Source organism: Lepisosteus platostomus, chromosome 9 (assembly GCF_059453375.1).
Source record: "Lepisosteus platostomus isolate fLepPlt1 chromosome 9, fLepPlt1.hap1, whole genome shotgun sequence".
In the NCBI taxonomy this organism is placed as follows: domain Eukaryota; kingdom Metazoa; phylum Chordata; class Actinopteri; order Semionotiformes; family Lepisosteidae; genus Lepisosteus; species Lepisosteus platostomus.
In genome coordinates, this window is record NC_142619.1 from 51,881,034 (window position 1) to 51,903,074 (window position 22,041).

The window sequence follows — 22,041 nt, forward strand, 5'->3', positions numbered from 1 at the left end:
ATTTTGGGTTTATGATATTCACCAGGGCAAATTTAACTTCCTGTGCTTCATCATTTCCACTTTTTATAAAACAAAAGTTTTTCCTAGATGCAAGAATGGTCCCAAGATTAGAATGTTAGCATTTATTAATAGTAATAAAAACTACTATTTAAAGACAAGATACTGTTTTTTACTCAGGAGCTGAAGATATTGGGCTTTCAGCAACAATTATTCACTATCAGATTTTTAACCTTATGAAATTTGCATTATAAAACTGCAGAAAAATGTGGGGACTTGCAATTACCATGATACCTTACCTAGTCGTATGTTGAAGTGAGCCCTCTTTCAAATATGATATTTTTTGTCATAGCTATAAACAGTTAAAAAGTTTTTTTTAAGTCATGTTTATGTTCTCCAAAGCCTCTGTGTATCTTGTATTTTTGTAATGAATGACTAATAGATTAGTTAACCGATATCATGATGTTCACCTCAAAGTAGCACAAATATGATCTTCACATATAGGATGACGTACTTCCTTCACCTCTGAATTGCGGCAGTGAGTTGGGTGAAACAGCATTTATTATGTGTTAGCAGCCCCACTACACAGCAGATCCAGTGGAGAAGTGAGAAATTGCTTAATCTGTTGAATTAAGGGGGGAATTTAGATAGGTCAGATTGTGCAAACCTAGAGTGAACTTTAGCCAGAGCACTGGGGTTACACTGGGTTACATGGTAAATGCCATATTTAACTGAAACAGCACAGAACACATGACAAATCACTCAATTCCCAATCCTCTGAATGCAAACTGCATAGGTGCTTTTGAACCTTCAGGTAACGAAATGCTATATACATTACATTTAAGGTGAATTTTGCTTTAAAGACATTTAAAATGAAGAGTGGGTTCAAAATGCTAGAAGACATAAAATTAGAACTTTAAACACATATAATTTCACATATAAACAAAAAAAACATAGTCAAAATCTAAACAAATATAAATATAAACACATATAAACATTTTTTTCTCTTTTAGAAACAGAGAAAGAAGAACTACAGAAATGGTTCATGTTAAATTTAGAGGAGGTGCTGGGTAGACACATTTCTGTATCTAGCCCTCACCTTAACTTACCAGAAAATGACACCAAGTCATATAACCCTTATCCATCCCAAAACATCCGTACCCTATGCCTAATTCAGCAGCCATATCACCCTGCAACTCACAACTGGCAACCCACTGAAGCTAAGCAGGTGTGAGCCTGGTCAGTACCTGGATGAGAGACCTCCTGGGAAAAAACTAAGGTTGCTACTGGAAGAGGTGTTAGTGGGGCCAGCGGGGGGCGCTCACCCTGCGGTCCATGTGGGTCCTAATGCCCCAGTATAGTGACGGGGACACTATACTGTAAACAGGCGCCGTCCTTCGGATGAGACGTAAAACCGAGGTCCTGACTCTCTGTGGTCATTAAAAATCCCAGGGCGCTTCTCGAAAAGAGTAGGGGTGTAACCCCGGTGTCCTGGCCAAATTTCCAATTGGCCCTTACTAATCATGGCCTCCTAATAATCCCCCTCTATGAATTGGCTACATTACTCTGCTCTCCTCCCCACTAATAGCTGATGTGTGGTGAGCGTTCTGGCGCACTATGGCTGCCGTCGCATCATCCAGGTGGATGCTGCACATTGGTGGTGGTGGAGGGGAGTCCCCATTACCTGTAAAGCGCTTTGAGTGGAGTGTCCAGAAAAGCGCTATATAAGTGTAAGCAATTATTATTAATTATTATTATTATTAATTCCTGTCTTTTCACCCTCTCACATTAGCCAGGCCCTAATACAAAATCACAGTCTAATGACCTGCAATTCAAATAGTTCAAATAACTATTTGAACCCTAAACATTGAGCAGTCTCATTCAAGCTCAAAACCTCAGTGAACTCCAAACCCCAAACCTTATCCAACAATTGCCCAATCCTAGCCTTAATATAACAGTACAGTAGTACCTGGGTTTTGGTCATTTTCAGTTAGGCACAGAATAAAACAGGCAGGAACGTTTGTACAGTTTTTTATTAAGACCATAAGAAAAGTTACAAATGAGAATCGGTCATTTGGTCCATCGAGCCCATTTGGTAGGGAGTCTCTAATTCGTTTGGATCTGTGACAGCTGTTTCTGGAAAGAAACCAGGGTATTAGCTTTGGCAACGTGGCTGGGTATCTTGTTCCATACTTCCATAATCCTTTATGTAAAGAAGTGCCTCCTGTTCTCCATTTAAAATGTACTTTCCACTGGTGTCCTCTGGTTTGGTTTGTGTTTCACTATTGATTCTGAAGACGTCCACCAGGTTGACTTTGTCAATGCCTTTCAGGATTTTGAATGCTTGGATCAACTGTATTGTTGGCAGTGGAAGAATACTTTTGTTTTGTTTATTCCTTGAAGGCTTATTCAAGGAATTACTTATAGTTTCTGATATCCCCTATTCTTGTAAAAAATAAAAATTCAGAAAAAATGTATAGCCTTAATTTCTATATTTACTAGCATATACAAGAACTAATAGAAGTGCTTTGACTTTCATTTGAAATGTAAGAGTTAATACACACCTCAACAATCACCAACCCATCAGGATAACAGAAAAAAAGATCACCAAGCAATAAAAGTTACAGGAAATTACAAAATTGTAATTAATCAAAAAGTGGCATTGCATTCAGGTTTAATTGTTAGAAATATCTCATGGGTAGGTGACAATTGTAAGAGAAAATATGGATGTATCTGCAAGTCCCATGCCAAAATTGAACAGTTTTGCAAATTATTTTTATAAAATTCATTCCTGATCACATATCTTATAAAAAGGTAAAACAAGAAAAATAAACTTTATTACATTCTGTCCTCTAATTTGAACTGGCCATTGAGAAGTTCACAAGATAGAGTAGCCATTTTTCTTCTTTACAGATATCACACATATCAAAATTAATTCCCCATACTTACACTATATTGTTCTTCATTCTACATGACATTTTGTCTTGAATATTCTGTTTTTTGTCAGTGCCACAATATAAAAAAAAACATTTGTGCATAGCTATCACTCACACTCTTGTTTAATGATTCTCCTTTTTACTCAGAATTGATTAAAGCAATACTGCTTCATCATGCTGATATTCCCCATTTCACTAGATGGAGTGGTTCCCAGTACAGTATGTTCGATTTTGTCATGTCGGCAGAGAGAGGGAAGCGTTCCTGTTCACGATTGAAATGGAATGCAACCTGATTTCAACTTTAAAAACACTCAGTTAAAAACTAAAACAGACAAGTATGTTCCAAAGTTTAACATTATATGGTTAGAATTTAACAAAATACGCAACGTTCTAGTTAATATAATTCCTAGCCTTAGCATGGAAATACTGTATGACAGTTTTAAAGTATTAAATGTCATTCATTACAAACCAATGGCTTTCGTTATTCTTCTTAATATTTCTCGGTGAAAAATCCTTTCTTTGCAGTGGTAGCGAGAGTTGTCCGTGAAGTTGTCCTGAAGATCTGATTTCAGAAGACAGATCAAACCGCCCAATAAATCCACTAATCCAATAACTAGAGCTGCCAAGGACACACATATTCCGTACATATATATTTTCACTAATGCTTTCATGTTTGAAATGCGATGTTAGACGTATTTCTTATCGCAGTACCCAGAATGAAATCGGATTGTGGTAACACCTGTAATAAAAAAATCGGTTAGCCCCACCAGACTTCTCACATGAGCTGTCTTAATATTCTTACGTACGTATGACGGCACTAAGAAGATACCCTAAACTTATTGAAAACAAAGCAGTTACCAAGATGAAAACACTTAAGGTGACTATTATGCTATGATTTCCGTCATGTCAAGCAGAGGGAATACAGTTTATGTTTGTCAACAGCAATTGAGATCCTTTCTTTGGGGTTTTTATAAAAATGATTATACATCTTTGAAACTTGCGTATCTTCAATGTAACTACTGTACCTCATGGTATAAGTGTATAATAACAACATAAAGATCCTTCATGCAATAGTGTTCTATCTTACCAGAAAAACTTACCAGAAGAACGTTTATGAATAAAATGAGTTTTAGACTTTATCAGGATTTTGCTGAATAGATCTCACTGTCGGTCTTCGGGGAGGTGTTCCTTCTCTCTATGGGATTTTTCAGTTTGTGGTTTTTTAAAGAAGTGGACTACGTGCAGCACTTAAGCACCTCCTCCAGTTAAACGTCTCTGTTCTTTTTGCAGTGTATAAGAGTCCGTAACTGTATTGCGAAGAAAATGCATTGCATTGCAACTGGAATTGAAATGTATACAATCTGAGATGATTGCTTTCCTTGTACTTTACAGTACTTGTGTTGCTAACCGAGACAGGAATAGGTTACCAGTGTCACAGATACAACAGAGTAGAGCTCAGGAGGCAATAAAGACCTAATAAAATAATTATATACTGGTCTAAGTATGGCTATACCACACTGATGAGCTTATTTGTACTTAATACACATATGGTAGAACTATCTTCCTAAACCTTCAGACGTCTAACGATGTGACACGGTCAAACCTAATTGCTATTCACATGTCCCAGGACAGACACAATTCTCGTTTTAAAGTTTGTAGTTTCTTTCCTACATTTAAGAAAAAGGAGATTCCAAGAAAAAATATATTCAGACATTAACTATAACACCAACCAAATTCATAATCTATTAAATAATCACCCACAATACCGTAACATAACAACAACAACAACAACAACAACAACAACAACAACAACAATAATAATAATAATAATAATAATAATAATAATAATAATAATAATAATAATAATTACTTTGAGATCATAAGTGGAATAACATGTAAGATTTCCAAGATGGGGAGACAAATCTGTTTGTCATGTGAATTTACAGTATGTTAAATATGACAGCAGTAGCTGTTGACTTATCTATCCCTGTTACGCACACACAGAGTATACTAAAGTGTACCTGAACCTTCAAGGCTCATCAGTTTGATGCTCATCTTGGTTTCCATGGCGTCAATTGAAAGTATGTGAACCCTCCTGCTGGTACCATTTGTAAAAGCTGGCACACCAGAGAAGTTGGGCTATCCTTGCCCATGGTCCACTTGACCAGCAGTGTTCATAGCTGAGACCTATTCCCAAACTCTGTAAACATTCTACAATATGAAAATATTTCCCAAATGACTGTAAACACTGTGGTAAACCAAGAATTAGAGGAAAATCTCATTAGACCCATAAAACAGACAATGATGGCCTTATATATAAAAAAATGTTTTTTCCTTCTCTGTCGTTCCAAAGCAAACAAGTGCAGTTGCTACCCACTAATTTACGAACTTGAGGTTTTTAACTCTTGCGCATTGCATTAATGAGACAATTCCTTTGCAATCTGTGCTTGTATAAAGGAGAACTGCTTACCCAAAGCTTACTCACTTCAGCAAGTCGGAACAGCTCAGCTTTGACTGGAAAACTTAACATTCTGTTCCAAAAGACAAAAATATTCCCACTAGACCATACAGTTTATCCTAGTCAATAAAGTCTCAATCCAGGAATTAGTTCCGTGTTCCTAAAATGTAATTTGTAAAAACAAATCTCATAATTTAGTAAATTATATTTTTAGTGTTTTTGAGTTGCAATGATTAATAATAAGATTCTTTCAGATGTGCAAATTACTTTCCAATGAACTTCAACTTCTATAGCTCTGAAAATCGTAGAGCATTTACTAAGCCTATGAGTCAGTGGTTGTGGAACTTGTTACTTCACGTCTCATCATTTTTTTCCTGCCATGTGGCATGCCAACACATAATATTTTAAAGGCATCTAATATCCTTAAAAGTTAGAGGTGGAACTAAAGTCATCAGTGTCTGATCTGCAAATGAAGAGATAGAGGTTCATCCCACTCTTAAAATTAGAGTGTAAAACACACAATAGAGCCAAAACATACTTATTACAGTTAAAAAGTAACAGTATATCTAATTCAGAACAGAAAACAAGTACTCCTGTACATACATTCATGATCAAGAAATATGCTTATTTCCTGAAAGGGTCTTGGCAAACCAGTACCTACCCTGATGGGAGACACTGTGGCCATGTCCCTGCCAGTCCACTGCAGAACAGTAATTCAAACTGGTTGAAAGCTCTGACTGTCAAAATGTATTTTTAATTTCATCCATCTTCTTACTACTTTATCCAGTACAGGGTTGCGGAGAAGCCAGAGCCTGTCCTGGCAGGCAACAGGCACAAGGCAGGATACACTGAGGACGGAACGCCAGTTCATTGCAGGGCACAAACTGTACAGACACAAACACCAACACACACACACTCTTACTAGGGCCAGTTTTCCCAGAAGCCATTTCACCTTCCAGTATGTTTTTGGACTGTGGAAGGAAATACGGGGAGAACATACAAACTTCACACAGATAGTGTAGCTGAGCTAGTTTGGACACGGTGACGTCATCGCCCTCCCTGCGCGTAGCAGGGACCTCAGCTGCCTGGGCTGGGGGAGGTCTCCTTTAGCTCATTGTTGCTGTATGCTGCAGATCCGGGTTCGCGCCCCATGTGTTGAGGGACGAAACGGACGGCGGAGAGCACGAGCCCGCGCGAACCGCGACGGTCACAATAGCACCCCATGTGCATAACTAAACCCAGGGTTCCAGCTGCTAAATTATTTTAGCATACATAATTTAGGGTAGTAACCGTTGTTAGTAACATCTTTACAACAAACCTTCAGATTTTTGACTGCAATGATCCAGTAAATTCTATTTCCAATTTGGACATTTATGTTTGATGAAATATCTTCATAATTGTACATGAATAGACCTCTCTTAGTTTTAACTGTAGAAATGTGCTATTACAGATGTAAATGAACCTTTTCTTTGTATTAAACAAGGCATAATTGTTAAAATTTTACACATTTTTAACAAGTTCAGAATGGGAATTCCCCATAAAAGAGGCTAGACAAAACTGTGAAAAAGCCTTTTGTGAATACCCAATATTATATCACAGTATGCAAAAACAAAATACAAGGCAAAATATAAAGTTTAATATAGCCAACAAATATCGCCAGCAGCCATATCACCCTGCAACTCACAACTGGCACCCCCCTGAAGCTAAGCAGGTGTGAGCCTGGGTGGTACCTGGCAAGGAGACCTCTTGGGAAAACCTAAGGTTGCTGCAGAAAGAGGAGCCAGTAGGGGAGACTCACCCTGTGGTCTGTGTGGGTCCTAATGCCCCAGTATAGTAATGGGGACACTATTCTGTAAAAGGGCACTGTCCTTTGGATTAGATGTAAAACCGAGGTCCTGACTCTCTGTGGCCATAAAAAATCACAGGGTATCTCTTGAAAAGAGTAGGGGTGTTATCCTGGCTAAATTTCCCATTGGCCTTTATCAACGATGGCCTCCTAATAATCCCCATTTTTAAATTGGACTCATCACTTTGTTCTCCTCCCCACTGAGAGCTGGTGTGTGGTGAGCGTTCTGGCGCACTATAACTGCCTTTACATTTTCTAGGTGGGGCTGCAAACTGGTGGTGGTGGAGGGGAGTCTCCATTACCTGTGAAGCACTTTGAGTGGAGTGTCCAGAAGAGTGCTATATGAGTGTAAGGAATTATTATTATTAAAGTTTGATCAACAGAGATAGACGGTTAATGGTAAATATGTTGGAAGTTTTAATACTTGGACTTCATACCCTAAGTTAAACATTCCCATTAGTTTAATTATTGTTCTAAATATGTGGGGTAGTGGTACATTCCTGTTGGACATCACCATGAAAACCAAAATAGTTCGAATAATTAGGGTGTTTCACAAGAGTTCAGGTTAAATACACCTGTCTCTGGGAGGTCCCACAGCTGATTAGTAGAGTTTCATGAAGACAAAAACACATTCAAAGCAAATCCAGGTTAGGGTTTTTTTAAAAACATCAATCAGGGGAAGGGTATAGGCAATCGCCATCTGCGGTCAAGTAGCTGACAGTATTGATGTAGAGAGCTATAAGATCAACAAGTTTTGGAGGTAACCACAAATTTAACAGAAGCAGCTAGATGACAGCCACTGCTGTCAACAGAGCCAAATGCCACTTTCAGTTTGACATATGTAATCCTAATGCAAGAAATTAAATTCCCTTCTGGTTTGCAACAAATTCAATGTTCTGATGCAATCAGCTGTTGACATACGTGGCACATAATCAGTCTGCTCTGAGAGGCATGTTTGAAGCAGCTCTGGTTTCATCCTTGTGAGCATTGTGATGCTATAATAAAAAAAAGGTGCCAGCCGTCAGATGAGATGTAAAACTGAGGTCCTGACTCTCTGTGGTCATTACAAATCCCAGGGTGTTTCTCAAAACGAGTAGGGGTGTAACCGCGGTGTCCTCGTCAGATTTCCCTCTGGCTTTTACCAATCATGGCTTCCTAATAATCCCCAAATATGAATTAGCTTCATCACTCTGTTCTCCTCCCGACTGCTAGCTGGTCGTGGAGAGCGTACTCGTGCACTCTGGCTGCCGTCGCTCTTCATCCAGGTTCGGTGAAGCACATTGGTGGTGGTGGAGGAGAGTATTCATTGCCTGTAAAGCTCTTTGAATGGAGTGTCTAGAAAAGCCCTATATAAGTGTCAGGACTTAGTGTCAGGGAATGATTTTTATTATTGCAAAATACCATTTTCTGAAAAGCAGGTGTCTGTGTCTGCCCAAGAGATGGCACCACTTACCTAGTGGAAGGCTCTCCCAAATTCTATAACAGTCATTGTAGCTGCCTAGACAGATTCCTGTTGCTCACACTGTTCACACAGATATGCTGCACAAATCTGGCACAACACATCATCATAGAAGTCTGTTCTCAACTGACATATCTGGTTAAAGAAAGGATTATCAGCATCATTACCGACACAGAATTGACATCAACTGAATATGATTTCCATATTGTACAGTATTAGATAATCACTAGTCTCTGATGAATTCTAACAGTCTGTGAAGATGTAGAACAGGCCATTAAAAAACAAATATGTACTGTAAATGAAGACTGATACTGTATAATCATGGTACTGTTAAAGTCGCATGGATAATCATTTTTGAAATGGTTTGTAACACTGCTAAGGTGTATGTTGAAAGTGATGTGCAAATTGAGGAATTTGGATTGGTAATATCCAAAAATTGTAGCTACCTGCAGATGTTAGCCACATATCTGGCCTGCTGATCTGCAGATTGAGAAAAGATGTTAATACCCCTTCAAATTCAGTTTTACTATGCGAGGTAAACTTAAAAATGTTTTTTGCCCTACATTAATGTCTTGTCTGGATTTTCCTAAAAATTCATAATGATGATACACGACAATGTGTGAAATTATGCATTATGTGAATTATCTGTTTGTGTTGACATAGTAACAAAAGACTTTGTGTGTGTGGCAGGAGATATACTGTAAATGTTATTCCACCAGAATCTCTAAAATAAAAAAGAAACATTCCTAAGATTGTTGAAAAGTTATCTTTACACATTTGCCTGTTAAATAAATTGAGTTATGAATAACTAAAAAACAATTGCAAAGTGTACTTTCTAATGGACTTAATACATGAAAATGAAAAATATACAAATACCTGCCTCCCTAAAAACATAAAATGGACATAAGACTGTATTTGTTTTCTCCTTTCATTGCAAAATTAAGAAACATCTTATAAGAAAACACTTACAAAACATGGGGCTACAGAAAGCAGAAACACAACAATATGCTGCATTGCAAAACATCTGCACATTTTTGCAGTTTCAGAGAATACTGTCATGCTGGTTCCACAATTGTAATTTTTTAAACGTTTTTATCATGATTTAGCTGGACTTAGCTCTAATCTGCCTTTTATCACTTCATATCAGTAATTAAACTCTTAGAGGTGTACAGTGATAAATATCAAAACAGATACAATACTATGCAAATTTGTTTCAGGAAAGAACACAATGTAATTAGTCATCCCAGTCATAGGTGGTATGAACACAAAAATAGCCATTAACTTTACTTATATACTGAGAAGCATTCAAAATGCAACAAATGAGCATAGGAACCAATGGCATATGCCACGTTTTTAACGCTTCTCAATATATATCCATATTTCAATTATGTATTTATATATAAGATGCAAAACCTTTTTAACAACCCTTACTTTTCAGGGTACATAATAATAAAGTGTATATGTGTACATACGTTTTCAGCTTCCTTTCTTTTTCGTTGCTCCGTAGTCATGGATATTTAAATTAAATCTCTGAACCATAAAGCTAGTTTTCGAACAAAGCTTGGCTCCACTCTTAGCCTAAAGCTCCTGTGTGTCGGACGCGTCTGCATCATCTTGAGTCTGCTTAAAAGCTGAACAGTCTGCAGTTGAGAAGTCAGTACTACCCAGTTCCTGGCTGTGTTCAAAGGCTTCTGTATTTTCTGAATCGGTGACCTCTGAATCCGAGCTGGGTATTCCCATGCGCTCAGCACCACCAGTTTCACTTTTTTCTTCCATCTGATCCTTGGCTGTTGACGTGAAACTACAGATTAGGTTGGACGACCGTCCCGAGAAATCCCCATCGTTCAACTTCAGCACCTCTATGCCTGTAGATAAAGACCACAGTTTGCAACTATAAAGTACTGCACAAAAATAAATACAAAACAAAAACCAAATGTTGCAAAAACGTATGCAACAAACCTGAGCTCTCCTGTCCTTCTTTCTTCTCAGACAAGAAAGTTCTTTGCATCATCAGCTTCTTCGCTGTGTGACACTTGTATTTTAGTTGGGGTTTCTCTTCCGATTCTGTGTCTATAAAATCAGAATGTGAGTGATAGCTTTGCTTTGAAAAGTGGTCACCAAGCATTTTCCTGGTTCCAGTGTTTACTGAAACATATACAGATTCAGTATCTGCCGCAAGCCTTAGAGAATGCTTTTCTGCAGACATCTAGTAAAATTCCAACACTATACAAAACACAAAATAAAAAGGTTTTAAGAACTGATGATCTTGCTTTATAATATTGTATGCATTTCATTACAACTTTTACTTGAAGTCTGTGGGAGTATGGAACAAGCTACCCAGCCGTGGGTTGACACCTAATACTTTCCTCTCCTTTCTTATGTTCATACATATGGACATACGCACACTAAGATTTTTAGATAAATTTAAAATGTAAAGTGCTAAGTTCGTACTGTCTGGCTTCCATACATATCCATTAACTTACAATAAGCAATTCAAAAACAGAAACTGCATCAGAGTACTTCTATAAATCCCCAGGAAAGTTAGGCTGCTAACAAATATTTTCCTTTGTTATTGACATACTTAGAAATAAAACGTACCTTGGCCATTTTTTTCTTCAAATATAACACAGGACCCCAAAGCATCTATTACAAATAAATGTATAGGTTAATACATGCAATATGTCACGTCCTTTAGTGTCCATAAATAGAAAACATTGTAAATTAAGAATACAATAACTTTGGCAATTATTCCTCTCTCAAAACAGTTAAAATAACATCCTGCTAAAGAAAAAACTACATTCAGTGTGACAAACACAATCATACTAAATGACAAAATGGTAATTAGATTACAATGTTGTTTTTGTCAACCTTATTTGCACCTGGTGAAGAGCTACAAAATTAAATGGCTAAGGAATAAATACAATGATTACAAGCATGCAGCACAGAGATACTCCAATACATACCAAATAAAAAAAAAAACTTACCTTCATACTTTCCAGCAAACACATATCTTCCCACTTGAATTATAGGCTGCTCACTATCGATTCCCTTAAATTTATAGAAGAAAAAATATTCTATCCATATATAAAAAAAGGCACAACTAGACTGACAAACAACACCAACAGTACATTACTGTACAGTATCTCATATAATATTCAGCCCCCATCCAATGGTTTTGTCGAATTACAAGCTATGTTACACTTGAAATATAAGCTACGTAATTGCAAGAGATTTTATTTCTAAGTATGTCAATGTATACATTTATTTTTGGGGAAAAGAAACACAGACAGGTTCACAGGCTCAGGAGATGGTGAATAGGCTCATGGGAATGTTGCCAATGAAGTATTCAATGTTAAATCCCCATGTAACTTCACAGAGAGATCTCAAACTCAATACCTCAAGGGCATAGTGTCTTCTGGTTTTTGTTCCCAGTTACACGGCTCTGAGGTGATTTCTAGGTAACTGTGCCTTTAATGAAGTGAATGTCTTGACCAAAGCAGTTAAAATAAACATGGTATTATCCTGCCTCATTCCTTTCAACATAAGGTTATCTTATTACATTCATTTATATGTCTAAAAACCCTCAGGTATTGAATAAGTCCTTGAAGAATCAATAATACACTTACCACTATTTTGCAGTTACCCTTGCATTTTGTTAAGAAGTCTGAATTAATAACTCCTGAGAGTTCAACCACAACAAGCTGGTCCTAAATACAAGAGTAGAAAACATTTTGAAAGAGTGTTAAATAATGGGCTGAAAATTAAAATTTGATCTGTAAAAATCTAAACATCAATACACTTTACAAAAAGCAAATTAACATTACCTACCAATAAAAAATACTAGATAAATGGCAGACCACTTTAGTGTAATTTAAATTTCCTCACAACTGTCTTTTACTATACACCACGATCGTAACGACTTCTTTAAAAAAATCTAATTGAACTAGATTCAACATTTAGTAAATGTGTCCTAATGAAATAATAAATAAATTCCCACAAACCTCTTCCTCCCAGTCTCCATCCATGACAGCAATATTACTACTTTTCTTTAATCTAAGAGTACCGTGGAAAAAAATTAAACGGGAGACGCCATCTTCGCTCAGTACCAATAGACATAGAAATCAACTTCAGAACAATCGTCAGCGATCGATTTAGACTGTGAAAATAAAAGGAAATTGAAAGACTCAAGCAAATGAAAACGGATTCATTGATTTCATTGGGTTAAATGAGAATGCTTAATCCCTGAAATAATTCACTTTAAAAGGGTCCGAAAAAATTAACAGCATCTGCAAAAAAGATTAAATATAAATAACTCCCATCTTAAAGTGTCTTTTTTTTACATTTTACCATGTTGTCTGGTGATTTGTTATACTTCTACTGAACCCACTAAAAATGTTTTTTTTTCTGATTTTTGAGATAATATTCTACCAGATGTTTTCGTCCTTTGCTTATAATGCAATATTTTTGTTGTTTCTGAAATGATTCCTCAAAAAAAGATAAAACAAGGTAAATAATAAAAATTCTTTGCCAACATTAAAACATTTTATTTCTTAATGATTTTATTGTTTTTACTCAAAATACAAATTCCATTCTTGATTTGTTGAGACTACATCATTTTTCTCTTAATAATAAAATAATAATTGCTTACACACTTTTCTGGACACTCCACTGAAAGCACTTTACAGATAATGGGGACTCCCCTCCACCACCACTGATGTCCAGCCCCACCTGGATGATGCGATGGCACAGTGCATCAGTACACTTAACGACACACCAGCTATCAATGGGGAGGAGAACAGAATTTGTAATGAAGATAATTCATTAATGGGGATTATTAGTCCAAGATTAGAAAAGGCCAATGGGAATTGTGGTCATGATGCTAAGGTAACACCCCTGCCCTTTTCTAGAAACACCCCGGTATTTTTAATGACCACAGAGAGTCAGGACCTTGGTTTTATGTTTCATCCTTTTAAAATATAGTGTCCCCATCACTATACTGGGGCATTAGGAACCACACAGACTGCAGGGTGAGGACTTCTCTACTGGCCCCACAAACACCTCTTCCAGCAGCAAACTTAGCTTTCCCTGGAGGTCTCCCATTAAGGTACTGGTCAGGCTCAAGCATGCTTAGCTCCAGTGGGTTGCCAGTTGTGAGATACAGGGTGATATACAGGAATGCTAATTATACCCTCCTCCTAGGAAAGCAGTGGCTAGCGACACCAATTTTATTTTTGTACCTGACCTCTTAGGCTGTTCCACAGTTCTACCTTAGCAGCTATTACTAAGCAGTTCAGAGAACACACTAAACAACATCCTAGAAAGACCTACTGTTGTGTGTGCGGTCTAGCTCCTGAAACACAGTGGAGCCACTAACCAGCTGTGAGCACTGTCCAACTGGTACTAAATGTTAAATTGATACTCCATAATTCATATAACATATTAATTCAATTCAATTAAGTTCAAAATACTTTATTCATCCCCATGGGGCAATTTAAGCAGCAAGCTTTACAATATACAACCCAAGACAGAAACAAATACAAAAAACATTGCTAAGAAAAAATATACATACATATAACAGCAAACAGACCATAGAAGTGTTTGAAAATAACAGTGTGTAGTATTTGGGAAGGTATTAGTACATGCACATTTGTATGTGGGGGAGGGGGGCTCTGTCCAATAGACATAATCTTGATAAGACTTCTTTACAGTCATTCACATCAGTTATCATGAAGTGCTTCGAGCGGTTGGTCAAAGCATACATCACCTCCTCACTGCCTGACACCCTAGACTCACTGCAATTTGCATACCGCCAGAACAGGTCGACAGAAGATGCTATTGCCACTGCCCTCCATACTGCCCTCTTACACCTGGATAAGAAAGGAACATATGTGAGAATGCTGTTTGTTGATTACAGCTCAGCATTCAATACCATAGTGCCCTCAAAGCTCCTCATCAAGCTCCAGGACCTGGGACTGAACACCTCCCTCTGTAATTGGATCCTGGACTTCTTGACGGAATGCCCGCAGGTGGTGAAGGTGGGCACCAACATATCCTCTACCCTGACTCTAAACACTGGAGCCCCCCAAGGCTGCGTGCTTAGTCCTGTCCTCTACTCCTTATTCACCCATGACTGTGTCACCAGGCATAACTCAAACTCCATCATCAAGTTTGCGGACAATACAACAGTCATTTGCCTGATCACAGATGGTGAGGAGTCTGCATACAGGGAGGAGGTTGAAACGCTGGCAGTATGGTGCCAGGAGAACAACCTCTCTCTGAACATCAGTAAGACTAAGGAGATGATTGTGGACTATAGGAAACATCAGGGTGGAGACCACACACCTATTCACATCAATGGGACTGCAGTAGAGAGGGTCAGCAGCTTTAAGTTCCTGGGAGTTAACATCTCAGAGGATTTAACCTGGACCCACCACACCAACACCGTGGTCAAGACAGCACGGCAGCGCCTGTTCTTTCTCTGCAGGCTAAAGAAGTTCGGCATGCCATCACATATCCAGGCCAACTTCTACAGGTGCACTATTGAGAGCATCCTGACTGGTTGCATCACTGCCTGGTATGGGAGCTGCTCCACACGGGATCGCAAAGTATTGCAGAGGGTGGTGAAGTCAGCGCAGCTTATCACCAGCTGTGAGCTACCAAGCATCCAGGAGATCTACTCAGCTAGATGTCTGAAGAAGGCCAGGTCCATTCTCAAGAACCCCAGTCATCCCAGTCACAAACTGTTTTCCCTCCTACCGTCCGGTAAATGGTACCAAAGCATTCGGTCCAAGTCCAACAGACTATGGAACAGCTTCTACTTCCAGGCAATAAGACTCCTAAATAGCCAACCTGTAGCTTCCTTAGCAAATCACCTGTAATGGCTACATGGACACACAATTCTCACTATATTCAGAATAACTGCACTAAATGTATATATTGCATACACCATGGACACATAACAGCTCTACTCACATTGAGTTTTATTCCATTTAAAAAATGTAACCTAAATTTTGTGATTTTTGTGTTTTTGTGAATTTTTGTGATTTTTGTGATTCTTGTAATTTTTGTGAGGTCCGAGAAAAAGACATTTCATTTCCAGCAACTACTGCTGCACGCCGTATTGTTGTGCATTTAATAAATAAACTTTGATTTGATTTGATTTGATTTTGTTCAAGCCTGATGGCCTCTGGTATGAAGCTAAATTAGAATAACTAGCCTGAGAAGTTGTAACGTTTTACAGCATTGCAGTGTGTCCCATTGAGACTTTTCACAACAACAGTGCTAGTGCTAAAAGAGTGAAAAATGCTCAGAACCTACCAAGGAGATTGTATGCAAAACACATTTGCGTATTAGACATTGCCAGCAGTCAGCAGCTACAGTATATCAACCTGCAGCTCTCAACTGGCTACCCACTGAAGCTAAGCGGGTTGGGTCCAGTCAGTACCTGGAAGGGAGACCTCCTGGGAAGATATGGTTTCTGCTGGAAGAGGTGTTAGTGGGACCAGCAGGGGGCACCCACCCCATGGTCTGTATGGGTCCAAATGCCCCAGTATAGTGGTGGGCACCCACTATCTTTCAGATGAGACATTAAACCGAGGTCCTGAGTCTCACTGGTCATTAAAGATCCCTGGGCATTAATCGATAAGAGTAGGGAGTTATCCCGGTGTCTAGGCCAAATTTCCCCCCTCGGCCTTTGCCGTGGCCTCCAAATTGTCCCCATCACGGGGCAAGTGCGATGGACTTGCGTCCGGTCCAGGGTGTACCCTGTCTTGCGCTCGTTGCTTGCTGGGTAGGCTCCAGCTTCCCATAACACCGTATGGTATAAAGTGGTTTGATTATTGACATGACATTACATTCAGGTGGGTAGCTGCGTCAGCATACATAGGCTGCAAAGGAACAAGTAATAGGTTTATTCCATGCTGAAAAAAAGACCTGAAGAAGGCTCCACGGCCTAAACGTTGTGTTTTCTTTCTTTTTTTTTTCAGCATGGAATAAATCTATTACTTGTTCCATGACATTACATTGCCAGTATCATGCTATCAACGGGCTTGATTCTCTAGTTAGGCTTCTGCCTAATAACTTTATACTTTCATTGATATTATTGGTGGCTGCTTGGTTGTTTTGAAAGCAAGCTGATTTCTCAGTAACAAATTTCGAAGCACGCTGTGCTTTGTCATATTAAGCTGTTTGTCAATATTCTGTTGAAGGCTGGTGCTGCCTTACGAGGAAAAAAGTGTCATACAATTTTTGAAAAGAAGACAATGAAGAGCTGTGGATGATCTGCTTTACATGAACATTTAACACCTACTGTACTGTATGTGTCATCCATTAAACTTTCATGCTACTTATCCGATTTCCTACTTCTGGAATTAGATGGTTGGAGTGGAAAAAGATGAGGACATTGCAGAAAACTTTGCTGAATTTGTTCTACAATTCTTTTTTCTCTGTCAGTAACTAAATGAAGGGCATGTATTTTGTCATCATTTAAGTATCGTAAAATCTCCCTCTCAAAGTCTCTGTGATACCTCTTGAATTTTCCTTCATGCAGAATGCAGCATATGAAACACTGGATCCCCAATCAATATTACATTGCGAATCATAAAAAGTAGAAATTAAGAATAAATCTGGTATCATATGACATCAGCTGTGGACGAAACAGATTATTTATACTCATGTCAATGAAGGAACAAGAATGAAAAAAGATATTTGTGAAATATAATGTTATGCACATAGTCTTTCAAATACACTGCTAATTCACACAAACTGAAGATTGTATTATTGGAGAAGTCCTGTTTTTTGTTTCTTTGTAGACATTTTGTCACTTTCCAGAGGTGATCTACAGCAATATGGTTATCAGAGCCAGTTTTAGGCTCTGTACTGAGTACTTTTATTTCCTAATATATGATATTTACAAGCAAAGGTACCTATGGTTTTAATATTACGCTGGGCAAACGTCCCGAGATCGAATTCTTCCGCGACGGGGGTACCTTTAAAGCGGAGACGACGGCACCGAAAATTTTTGGCGCGCCCTCTCTTTAAAGCCCTGGCCAAATACGAAGACAGTACGTACAGTTATAATTCAAACGGAATTAAAAACTACACATCCCAGTTACCATGGTGGTGCTTGTGATCATTGCGTTTAACCAACGAAACAGGGCGAAAAATCAGTCACATGACTTTGGGGCAGAGTTTCGAAAGCTTAACCTATCAGCAACAAAGCGAAATTTACACGATAGGCTACCTCAAACTGTCAGTTACACGACTGTGTATGTCGCTTAAGCCACTCCTATTTGGCATTTTAGTTATGGAGGCGAGAAAACGCCCCCCCCCCCCCCCCTTCTGGGTGCCTGATTTGCCGCCATGTTTAACCGTCCGTGTCCGAATCGCAGTAGCTACGCGTATGAAATAAAGTTCATCCCAGCTACAAAACATATATATTTTTGTGGTAAGAGGGCGCAAAACATCAGTATTTACTGCTATTAATTACTGTACGATTTATAGTTGAAATCTGAGCCTAGATATAAAGTTAAAATCTCGACAAAGCAATGTAGGAAATACAGAGAAAAGAAATCCTTTCTGACATCTAAAATCAGTTTCGATCAAGGTCTCTAAAACGAACAAGAAAAAGAGGATTTTCGGAGGGCAATTACGCTGTGTTTATATAGGATAAGTGATCTATGAGCAATCTAATTTCTTGTTCGTTTAAAACAGTGAAATGTCAGCAGCAAAAGATCGCACCAGAAACAGCACTCTCTCTGCCTGTCATAGACGTTCAGGAAAGGCTGAATGAAGTCATGTTAAGAACAATAATTCGGTGATCAATAATAACAGTTGTAGGACAAGAAACAAAAGATAATGAAAACTTCTTTAGGCTAAAACTCAAGTTCATTCTACAAATTAAGGCAAATGAAAATTCAGGATGTTAAAGTGCTAGAGGTGTAAAAAATACAAAAATGCACATGAGTAAAAAGTTTTAGAAATGGAGCAGGTGTTGCTTTGAAATAAGCAAACAGAAAAAAAGCCATGACTAAAGTGCAGAAGAGGGATGCAGGAACACTTGCTTAGATATACAAAAAAAATCACAAAAAGGTGTATGTTACAAAAGAACATGCAAACATGTTCATCATGTACATCAATTTCCCTTCACGATCAATAAAGTCTTATCTATAAACATGAAACAGAGTGAGGAATCAGAAAATTAGCATGCATAAAAAACAGCAATTCTGTCAATAAGCCCTAAATGAATTAATAGCAACCATGGTTTCATGGAGGGCTTCTCAGATAGTTGGGCATTCAGGTAGATTGCCAGGTGAAAGGATTTGTAAACATACTTTGTTAAAGCAAGTCAGTTTTTTCTGCAACACATAAAAGACATTTTTCCAAGAAAGTTTAGCCTTTGTCACTAATGAAACCACTAAATAAAGACATAAATATAGAAATCTTAAGATTTTGTTATTCAATGTTGGTAGCAGGATGAACTGTGCTAAGTGTATATTTTGTCGCAGCTTTGCTGCAAGATGTTAACAGTGAAAAAAGGTATTTAGAAATGAGTTATTTCAAGAAGAAAATGTTCAGAATAATTGCAAATCTAGCAGGATAGAGAAAGCACAGAAAACAGGCAGTTAGATTGATCAGATTAGTATGAAAAGTTATTTAGCAAAGGGAATGAGAAGAGTGACAAACTAGTATGCTTTAGATCTTTTTATCTGGACCAGGGAAAACTGATCATGTTTCTCTATAACAATAATAAAAAACTTTATTTGATATATCAACATTAAAGGTGGCATCTCAAAGCAATACAGTAGATGTAAAAACAGATAAAAGGACCACAGATTACAAAGTAAATACATATAAGAAAGACAAGCAGTTAGAGGTGCTACCAAAATTAGAAAATGAAGCAGATACAGACACTAAGTCTTCTGAAAAGAAAGGTTCTGAGGTTAGATTTAAATGCACTCAGGGTACGTGACTGATATCACTGGGAATACAAATTGAGAGCTCTGGGGTGCAGCTAGAGAAGACCCTGTCACCCACAGAATGTAGATGTTCTTGAGGACAGCTAGAAGACCAGAGTCAGACGGACAAAGGTGGGGAGTAGACAGATAATAAGCCATATACTGTAGGTACTGAATGAGGATGAGGATTTTGAAGTTGACTCGAAACCTGATAGGTAACCAATGCAAGGACTTGAAAACAGGTGTAATGCATCCCTGATAGGATTCTCGCTGTCATATTCTGAACATATTGAAGATTGCTCAGTGTGGATTTAATTTCCCCAGTGAACAGGATGTGCATTTATTAATTCTAGAAAAAAAAGCCTTTCTTGATTTCTCTAGTTCTTAGTTTCACTAGTTCCCTTTAAAATAAACTATTATGCCACAATGCAGAGTATTATATGGACAGTATTTACACATGATATTGTGATTTAAAGAAATGAACACAAGCAGCTTTTCGAGATTTAAGTGTTGGCTGAGTTATTGCAGGATAAAAAACTAGAGATGTTGGTAAGAAGATAATTTTGGGATAGCTGAGGAATACACTGATAACAAGAACACTTCCTAATGGGGTTAGGCATACTTTTGATGAAGATGATGAAGTTAACAGACTGTATGTTTACATAGATACTGAAATGAGGATTGTATTTTAGATTTTGTGTAGTTGCTAGCATTGAACTGTGTGTTGGATGCACATGAATTGAAGGAATGGGCAAACATCGCTGATGCGGATCCACAGAGCCAGCATATTAAGATGTTTATAATTAGAGGCAATTTGTTTAAATAACTAGGTATGGATACTGATGTGCAAGAGAGGTGGAAAGGCTGTTTACTTAAGCCAGCAATATAAAATATTTTATTCTCAGTGAGATGCTGCCATTTCATAGTGGGTTTCTAACACTGAGTATAGTTCAATCCACACAGTGCCTTTACTTCCATCCATTTCTAATCTCTTTATCCAGTACAGAGGATTAGGAGCCTATCCCAGTAAGCAACGGACACAAGGCAGAATACACCCTGGACATAGCGCCAGTCCATCACAGGACAGACAGACACAAACACACACACACCAGGGCCAGTTTTCCCATAAACCAATTAACTTACCAGTATGTTTTGGAGTGCGAGAGGGAGTCATATCACACATATGGAGAAAAACCATGTAACCCAGAGAGAACATGCAAACCCCACACACACAGGATGGCAGGAATTGAATCTAGGACCCCAGTGCTCCAAGATAGCAATGCTAACCACTTTGCCACCATTATAAATGGATGGATATCTTAGTTATCTTTCTAGTTCACAGGTTTGCATGCATAATTTAATTTTGAAAGGCGCTGAGACATCAGGTACTACTGTTGTATTTATGAAAAAGAAACAAAACAAAAAGCATACTAACAACTGTGCCATCCTACTCTTTAGTTAATACATTTTATTATTTATAAACAGTTAACATTGTTAGCAAAATATTTTGAATTATATTTAATTAGTCAGATTTAATGTATATTTGAACAATGAAAATATATTTTTACAAGATGCGGGGGAAAGTGCAACAACTTATTACAGTGCTAAATTTAATATTGATTGCTAATAGTTTATGCTAACACCTAACTTTCTTAATTAGGTGTAATTAAAACAGTGAACTAAGTGTAACATACCATTCAGAAATACAATCGAGAATAGTTTTGTGGTGTTTGTATGGATGAAACGTTTCTAAAATGTATAACGTAACAAATTTAAAGACGATTAAATTCTGTAATCTTTCCACTTGTAATGTCATTAGACAGAACAAGAAGTTTCTGCTTTGTCTAAGGATGGTATCAAAAAGTAGTCTAGGTGGTGAGAAAGCTGTGCTTAATGATAATTAAGTGACTTAAAAGTAAAAAGAGATGCTTCATATTGCTTGATTAATTTTAAAAACTAAGTTATAAATGCAGACGCGATCGCTGCCATAAGCGCTCCAGGCAGTAGAACGTTCGTTCTGTGCTGCTGCGCTCCGCGCCTCCTCCATCTCTCGGTGCCGCGCCCCTCTCTGACGGAGCGCAGTGGGCGGTACGCTATTTTCAGAGCCTCTGATTGGGAAAAAAAGACCTGCTGATGAGTTTCACACACCAGGAAGAGAAAAGAATGGGATTTTTTCTCTTCGAAACGTGTGTTGTCTTTATGAAATTCGTGTATTTTAAACGTTTAATTAAGAAGTAAAAACCTTACAGCGTACACAGAGATTCTGAGCTGATCACGAGGAAGAAAAATCACCCATTTTTCGCGCATAAAAAGTGGTTTTTAACTCTCGTAACCCATTTTTATAGGTTTTAAAGTCGTGCAATGTCTAAGTTAAGCAGGAACACATCATT

The 22,041-nt window shown here is 38.0% G+C and overlaps 1 protein-coding gene and 1 long non-coding RNA gene across 2 annotated transcripts; both read right to left on the reverse strand.

Annotated features, from left to right (window-relative positions):
* Window positions 1–2,013: 2,013 nt before the first annotated feature.
* Window positions 2,014–6,063, reverse strand: LOC148655200 (uncharacterized). Its single transcript, XR_015941213.1, has 2 exons — window positions 4,034–6,063; window positions 2,014–3,672 (listed from the first exon to the last, which is right to left on the reverse strand). It is a non-coding gene; the product is annotated as an uncharacterized LOC148655200 (long non-coding RNA).
* A 3,547-nt stretch (window positions 6,064–9,610) lies between these two features.
* gtf3c6 (general transcription factor IIIC, polypeptide 6, alpha) lies at window positions 9,611–12,840 on the reverse strand. Its single transcript, XM_088645498.1, has 6 exons — window positions 12,698–12,840; window positions 12,323–12,403; window positions 11,681–11,744; window positions 11,295–11,339; window positions 10,656–10,766; window positions 9,611–10,561 (listed from the first exon to the last, which is right to left on the reverse strand). Exons 1-6 carry the CDS (start codon window positions 12,719–12,721, stop codon window positions 10,275–10,277), a joined length of 612 nt encoding a protein of 203 aa, XP_088501624.1. The 5' UTR covers window positions 12,722–12,840; the 3' UTR covers window positions 9,611–10,274.
* Between the last annotated feature and the right edge of the window lie 9,201 nt (window positions 12,841–22,041).

Coding starts and splice junctions, on each gene's coding strand:
- gtf3c6 (XM_088645498.1), bottom strand. CDS start 12,721: ATGGATGGAGACTGGGAGGAAGAG. Junction 11,745..12,322: donor AGGGTAACTGCAAAATAGTG/GTAAGTGTATTA, acceptor TATAAATTTAAG/GGAATCGATAGTGAGCAGCC. Junction 10,562..10,655: donor AGAAGGACAGGAGAGCTCAG/GTTTGTTGCATA, acceptor CTTTATCTACAG/GCATAGAGGTGCTGAAGTTG.